The sequence below is a fragment of the Rattus norvegicus genome, chromosome 18, assembly GCF_036323735.1.
Source record: "Rattus norvegicus strain BN/NHsdMcwi chromosome 18, GRCr8, whole genome shotgun sequence".
In the NCBI taxonomy this organism is placed as follows: Eukaryota; Metazoa; Chordata; class Mammalia; order Rodentia; family Muridae; genus Rattus; species Rattus norvegicus.
The window spans coordinates 29,470,452-29,478,847 of record NC_086036.1 but is presented as its reverse complement, the minus strand read 5'-3'; the positions used below and the strand labels follow the sequence as shown (position 1 = coordinate 29,478,847).

The 8,396-nt window shown below is 39.6% G+C and overlaps 1 protein-coding gene across 1 annotated transcript; it reads right to left on the bottom strand.

The window, feature by feature from the left end:
• Positions 1-3,015: 3,015 nt before the first annotated feature.
• On the bottom strand, positions 3,016-7,980 carry Pcdhb17 (protocadherin beta 17). Its single transcript, NM_001408905.2, has one exon. It carries the CDS (start codon positions 7,822-7,824, stop codon positions 5,446-5,448), a length of 2,379 nt encoding a protein of 792 aa, NP_001395834.1. The 5' UTR covers positions 7,825-7,980; the 3' UTR covers positions 3,016-5,445.
• Positions 7,981-8,396: the final 416 nt, after the last annotated feature.

The window sequence follows — 8,396 nt, the reverse complement described above, 5'->3', positions numbered from 1 at the left end:
CTGTGCTCACTTGGGCTGTGTCTGCTGCATTTATTGTAATTTTTTTTCTTGTAACATTATCCTGCAGCGCCACCATGTGTCTTCACAGGTTTTCACAGTTTGATGAATACCACTTAAGTTTCATTCACATCTGATTTCTCTCAGAGACACATTTATTATGTGGTTACTAGTATATTTTGTCACTAGTGTTTTTTATGGCTCACGATGATGTTAGTGTTTGTTTTAAAGTCCTTAGTAAGTATCTCAGGAGTATCACATTATTAAGTTTAACACATCCCTTTACCACTTGGCCTTGCTTAGGAGAAAATGTCCACAGAATGTTTCAGAGGTTATCCTTGGATTATGAAAGTGGATTAGCCAGGAGATGGAACACATTAAGGAATATATTAAATAAATTCATAGTTTAGTCCCAGTTTCTTACAAGTGACAACAATTCAGTAAGTCGTGCACAATACAAATGTGCTGTTTTGAGAAAAGGACACTCATACTCCTAAAGCTGACCTCTCCCAGGTTCTCAAAATATTCCACCAACAACACACAGCAAGGAGCTCAGGGAGGAAAAAGACAGAAATGTGCTTTCTGAAGAAAGCAAAAATTTAATCTCTGAATGAAACCAATTAATGCCACGTTCCTTTAATGAAGCAATATATGGTTACTTGAGTATAGTATTGTACAGATAGCTTTTAGGGACACAGCCTACTCTGTGCTTGCTAGCATCCTCTCTGAAACTTGGCAGGTTTTAGCTCTAGCTGGAGTTCATGATTGCTACTGAAGGAGAAAACTGTTGGAAATAAGTGCTAGGAACTCATCGATGATGCCCACTACTGAAAGTTTCAAAAGTACCTCAGGAATGAATGAAACCGTTCCAGTTGAAAAATGTTAATTTGAGTTGAATTTTTAAAAATGTAAGTTCTATATATGGTTGAAAAATAAACCAGAACAAAAGAGACTGAAAGGTAGGTAGACTGGTTATATGCACAGTTATTTTTTCCACCTTTGAAATACTCATTCAGCCGATAGAAAAGTAATGATATTGAGAACTCACAAAATTAAAGTACACGGGTAGCACATATATGTTTAATGATAGAAAGCAATTGGAAGAAACTCAGTACGAAGTTCTAGGAAATGGCTAAAAAATCTATCCCTGAAGAAAGAGAAATTGATGTGTTTATCTAACAGAATAGCATTCACATTCCAGATTCAGAGAAATGGGAAGATTAAAGTTAATCTTGAGATGAATAAGTTATAAATTGAGGCTGTAATTACAGTAATGTTGAATTCTCTGTTCTCAGTGTCTACAGAGATAGAAAAGTCACTCGTGGTAGAGATTTGAAGAGATCAGCAAACTTTCTCAAGTCTTTGACATCTAAGTCATACTAAACAAAAGTAGAACTTACTAAACAAAAGTAGAACTCTAGATTTAGATTTTTGAGTAGTGAGACTTCAAATCTCTTCTCAAGCATCAGTTTCAGACTGTAGAACACAAGTTGTGTTGTTGGCACATAATCTCACACATTAGTTAATACCGAATTCTAACCTAAAAAGTGTGAAAGCTCAAATAAATTCTTATGCTTAGTGTTGTGGCTCTGCCTAGAAAATATCTCTGCCTTACCATGGTAACATTGAAATGAAGTCTTGTCATCCACACCTGTTCAATCACAAAAGGTTGACACCCGGTGCTTTAACTGCAGAATTCTTCATTATGAGAAGAGCCAAAGACTACATATTTGAGAGGCTATCTATAACATGAAGTAGAAAGGCTCAAACCAATATCCACAGCCATAAAGATAGTTTAGTGAGTAAAAACTCTTTCTGTGCAAACCTGGATCTGATTTTAATCACTACTATCCATGTAAAAAGCAGATGTAGCACTGCACATTTTTAATCAAAGCACAGACAGTAGATACAGACAAAAGAATCACCAACACACACACACACACACACACACACACACACACACACACACACCCCAATACAAACTACAAAGCAAAAAGAAACAGGAGGAAATGCATATAGTTAGATGGAGGAAAATGTCTCTGGAAATGTCTGATCAATATCACCAGAAAAATGAAATCTAAGAAAAAAAATGCTTACTTACATCTTCCATGATTTTTTGTGTTTCAAACACATGTACCCATTTCATGTTAATAACATTTGTATGGAGTATTTTAGGATTGTCATACAGTTGAAGGCAGGTACAAGATAGAATGAGGCCTGTCACTGGACGAGAAGGAAGGATTGGTGAGAGAAAAGTTCAAGGGAAGAGGAGGAGACTGGAACAGAAGGAGACTGGAGACTGGAAGCGATGGGAGAGAAGTCGCAGAGAGAACATGGAGGCTGACATTAAGATTCCACTCTGTGTATTTACAGGTTGTTATGAATGTTCTTAAGGGATGGATATGCACAGGGCTTTGTATGTTTAGGTGGGCAATTATATCTTATCAATTGGATCAGAGGTTATTGTTTTGTATGATCTTTCTTGTAGTGATTGAAGTTTAAGAGAGTGTTTGGCAGCTAGAGACACTGAGCTGCCATAGAATTGGGATGTGTGTTTCTGGAAAGATCTCTACCAGATATCTTGGGGTACTGCGGTGCTGGATCTAGTGGGGTAAAAGATGCCCCCCCTTTTTTATAATTTTAGAGTAACAGAGTATGTATTCTTATTATAAGAGAAATGATGGGTTAGAACTGGGGCATAATAGGTTGTATATGCCTGTAGTCTTAATAAACAAGAGGCAGAGTCAGGAAGATTGCAAATTGGAGGTTACTCTGACTATGTAGTTGAGACCCTGATTCAAAGTTGAAGAAGGCAACAAAACAGAGACTTAAGTGACCCTTACAAACTATATAACTTTGGTAAATTTCTCAACTTCTGTGACTCACTCTCAATTTTTAAAATGACAATATAATACTAATAATACTGTACAGCAATATCTCCATAATATAGTCTAAGGGAGTAAATAATAGATAGGAAAATATTACAATTCCAATGCATATTGTTCAAAAAATCTCAAAAACCTTTTAAAAGTATTTATCTACCAAAAAGCAAGCTTACAAATAAAAACTGAATGATTAAAAGAACAGTGCAGGAAAGTAGAACAAGGAGCAAAAAGAGCAGTGGAAATACAAAATGAAATGCGATTAGAGTCTTATAGAACTCTTCCAGTCAGTCAAATATTTAATCAAATTTTTAGAAAATACAAGAAAGAAATTATAGCAAACTAAAACGATTTTTTTCTGAATTGAGAATCTCAACATTGACAGGATACATCCTTGTGAACTGGTTAAAGAAATTGTCACAGCTATGGTATTATCAAACATTTCCAATGTTTCCAGAATGAATGGGAAAAAATTGCAAAAATGAGATAGGCTTTAGAATGGAATTGTTTTTGTGAAAATAATTCTACACAATTAAGAAAAGTAAGAGTGCTTTTTAACATTGAGGAAGAAAATTTCAATTTATACTTTTATACCCAGTTAAACTATCAATCAAATGAAAAGATTGCTTCACTATGTAAAGTGTCAAAAGTTGTTTTTTGCCTCCTAAGAACCTCTGTATCTATTTTAATGAAAATTTCTGTCAATCAAGAAAGAAAGTAAACTCAGAAATGATACTGGGTCCTCTAAAAGGTGGGCAATGTGGAAAAAGTATTAAAGCATGACTGCTATAAGGTAAGCAGTCTAAAAGAAGACCCATGAATGAAAACTCCCTAATACATAAACACAATTAATTTGTATCTCATATATTTGAATATTTGAAGGCAAGAAGTTAATATTCAAGTAGAATATCATGTAAAAAACAGTAGTGAGACCAGAGAGTACAGCTCAAGGTAGCCCACTGCTTTGTTTGATCATTTAACCTGGAAAGAGAGGTGCAGAAAAATCACTAGCGGTAAATAGAAATTAATTCAAATCTAAAACAGCAACTATTAGCTCTGGGAAAACTGTTTCCAAGAAAGAAAATGTAACCATACTGTGCTACTAAGTACATACATAGGGAACCTGTACAGGTGGACATTATATTAGTTTTACTTTAGGATGGTACTCATCTAGGAGGCTTTGAGTTTGAGCCTAGAAACCTACAGAAACAATACTGATAACATTTTAAGATGATTCTACAAAAAACCTAAGATATGGGAAATGTGTACCTTTTGAATGTGGGTCTATTAAAGTGAAGTAAGAACTGCAGAAAATGGGTAGCACATAGAAGTTGACTGTAAAGATGAGGCAGTTTAAACACATCATCTGGAAGTAGATCAAATTTGAAGGACAACTGTGTAGAAAGGGACTGGAGATAAAATTTATTTTCTCTGTAACCTTTAATTTATTTCAATTTTTAAATTTGACAGTTTTAAAGTTTCAATATAACACGAAAACTATATTTCTGACAGCCCATCAATATTGCCACACAAAATTTAAGTGTTCTCAAATTTGTTGATTTTCGTGCACACTATAGCATTGTATTAGCATTATATGACAATACCTGTTGCATATGTCACCAAGAATGAACATAAAAATTTGCTCTTGCTTGGTGGTGGTGACACACAAGTTTAAGCCCAACATTCTGGCAGCAGGGGAAGGTGGTTTGAGTTTGTGGTCAGCCTGGTCTGCAGAACTAATTCCAGGGCAGCCAGGTTTACATAGAGAAACCTTGTTTTGAAAAAAAGAAAAGGAAAGAAAAAGAAAAAAGAGAAATAACTTTCAAGGCAATAAAATAGCCATGTTAAGAAAGCAGCATGGGATACTTGCTTGGAAAAGGAAGGGAACCAGTGGGACAACAAGGGTTAGGAATGAATAAGCCCAAAGCATGACACCATGTGTGCAGAAGTCATTAATCAGCAAGCTGGCACAAAAATTATCAGAACACTCAAAATCACAAAGATGTCAAGGGACTTGTAAGGGTGGAAGGGAAGTAATACGTGTTGCGAGGAGATTAATCAAGAGGTTATAATAAACAGAATGCATGACACAGATGCATGAAACTGCCATAAACGAAGTCAGTGAAAGTTAGAAGAATATACAGATTTAAAAAGTGAGTATAAAGCATGCCTGGCTCGATGGTGGAGCATTTTCTTAGCACGCAAAAGGCTTGGTTAATGCTTAGCAACAGAAGAAAACAAAACAATAACAACAAAACCCCAAACCTCAGTTTTCTTCAATGAGAAATAAAACCAAATTATCATGCACTGTGAAAGAATTGAAAAAAAAAAAAACCTCAAATTTAAAGTGGCAATACTCCACTAAAAAGAAAGAAAACAAAGGCATTAAAAAAATCAAACAAAAAACTCAAGCATGAAACAACCACTAAAGTACTAAAGTAACATGGAAGTTGAAAACGAAATTAGTTTTGCTGTGTAGCAACTACTGTACAACTAAATTAATATTCCTATGGCTGTATTTTATGATAAATGCAATAAAATGTTGCTCAAAATTAAATTAGAAAGTTCAAAATGTGGGCTTTTCATCACTATTGTCCTGGGGACCATAAGCATGAACTTGAGGGTAAATCGGCTTCAAGAACTTGAAATCACTGGTACCAGAGGAGCCTCCCATCAGACACACCTCATATTGGTAGCTCTGGGACAGGGTTCCTGTACCGCTGACGTCCACCAGGTGGTCCGGAAAGTGACCCTCCGGCACAGAGCAGCCACCCAGAGAGGCTGCCCTGGCCCTCCTGCACAGCCTCACCCCCACGAACAGCAGCACAGACAAGAGGAAGAGAGAAGACACAGATGCCAAGGCTATGACCAGGTACAGCGTGAGCACATCCTCTTCCCCTTCAGTGGGGTTGCGCGACACATCAGGCAGAGGCAGGTAGGGCTGGGAGAAGCCATCCACTAGTAGCACTTGCAGCATGACACTGGCAGAGCGTGGAGGATCCCCATTGTCCTTGACCAGCAGCAGCAGCCTGTGCTTGGGTACATCGCGTTCACTCAATAGCCTGGTGGTGCGCACCTCGCCATTGTGCGCCCACACACTGAACAGCCCGGGCTCCGTGGCCTTGAGCAGCTGGAATGACAGCCAGGCATTCTGGCCAGAGTCTCGATCCACAGCCACCACCTTGGTGACCAGGTAGCCTGGCTCTGCGGTCCTGGGCAGCAGTTCTGTGTAGGGCGCTGAGGCATTCTGCAGTGGGTAGAGCACGAAAGGCTCATTGTCATTGTCGTCTAGAACCACCACCCGCACCAGAGCCTGGCTGTTGAGGGCGGGCGAGCCTCCATCTGTGGCACCCACGTGGAACTCGAAGGCCTGAAGGGCTTCGTAGTCTAATGCCCTGAGCGCGAACAGCTGCCCATTGTCAGCATTGATGGAGATGAGCGAGTCGAGGGCCAGCTGCGGGTCTTGGGGAGGCAGCAGTGAGTAGGTGATGTGGGCATTGGAGCCTGAGTCTGAGTCTGTGGCACTGATGGTGCCTACGTGCAGGGCAGGGCTGTTGTTCTCATGGACGAACAGGGTGTAGGAGGTCTGGGTGAAGGCGGGAGCGTTGTCATTGATGTCAGACACCTGCACTGTTATAGTGTGCTGGGTTGTGAGCTTGGGTGTGCCCAGGTCTGAGACAGTGATGGTGATGTTGTACTCAGCTATGCTCTCTCTGTCCAGTGCCCCTTCTGTCATTAGGATGTAATAATTGTCTACGGAGGGTTTTAGAAGGAGAGGCAGATTTTCTTGAATGTAGCAAACCATTTTTCCATTCTCTCCAGAATCTCTGTCGTTAATCCTAAAAACTGCCAGTACGGTTTCAGGAGAGTTCTCAACAACTTCGTTGACAAGTGATGACATGATCAGTTCAGGGGGATTGTCATTAATGTCTAAAACCCGAACCAAAACCGTACATCTTGCTGAAAGTCCCCCACCATCAACTGCTTGTACATTTAACTTATAGGACTTTATGAACTCATAGTCAAGCAAGGCTCTGAGTGTGATTTCTCCAGAGAAAGGATTGATTTGAAAGGTTGCTCGAATATCTTCAGAAGCATCAAAAAACGAATAGGATATTTCTGCATTGACTCCGGAGTCTCCATCTTCTCCAGTGACTTTAATGACAACAAGACCTACTGGACTGTTTTCTGGAACCTTGGTTTCATAAAATTCTTGGGGAAACTGTGGGGCATTATCATTGACGTCCAAGACCACAATATGTATAGTGGCTGTTCCAGACCTTGGCGGAGACCCGCCATCAAGTGCTGTGAGTGTTAAACTGAACTCTGGCTGCTCCTCCCAATCCAGAGCTTTGTCTAGCACAAGCTCTGGATATATCATCCCATCATCGCTGTCATGAATGGTAATATGAAAAAAAGTGTTGGGACTGATGGTATAGTTTTGGATGCCGTTCCGTCCACCATCTGAGTCTTGTGCTCTTTCTAATCGAAATGCTGTCCCCACAGCTGTATTTTCTGGTATTTTTAAAATCATCTTTTTGTCCTGGAATATTGGTGAGTGATCATTTATATCCAGAATTCTCAGCTCAGCCCGGTAAATCTGAAAGGGGTTATCCATTAAAATTTGGAAATACAGCATGCAGGGCTCTGTGGAGCCACATAGCTTCTCTCGGTCCAGTTTCTCATTTGTGAGCAAATCTCCAGTGTGAGAATCCAGAAGCAAGTGCTGTTTGTTATCATCAGAAATCACCCTAGTTCTCTTTGCAGCCAGCGTTTCCACCCCTAGCCCCAGATCCTTTGCTAGATTCACCACAAATGATCCCCTTTCTGTTTCCTCCATCACTGAATAACGTCCAAACTCAGAACCTGCCAAACACAGTCCCCCAAACAGGAAGAGAAATACCACTTGCCTTTGTCTGGGGAAGCCTGATCTTCTGGCTGCCATTGCTTCTTCTTTTCTTACTACAGGTCTCAGCCACAGCTTCCAGCAGTCGTACACCTCAGAAGTTCCACCTGACTGGAAGGATCTAGGATATACTTTTCCTTTTTCAATCGTCAGGAACCTCAGCTTCCCCCCACCCACAGCGGTCAGGATTTTGTTCCTTTTTTTTTTTCTTTTTTTTTGATTTCTAGCTCAGCCTCTTTTTAATTTCCCTTGCATTTCTTTAGCCTGCAGCGCCACCATGTGGTACCAACAGATTTAAAATGTCTGTATCCAGTTTTTGTGTCCATACATACATCCTTATGAAATCTTTCCTGTAGCGTGTTGTTTGGTCTCTCATTTCTCCTTTTGTTTGATTTTTGAAAATAAGGTTGCGATAGACACCCATTCATACTGGTTCTTCACAGCCAGCCTCATGGGTGGGGAAGTTACAATTTTAACCGTCGAATAAAAGGTTTGTAGAAGTAACTTTGTTTTAATGCTGCATTGAACTCCATGCTAATTTTATTTAATTTCTGGCACCCGGGTCACGCAAACAAAGGGGAAAATGTGAGCATGCCTTCTGATGACACATT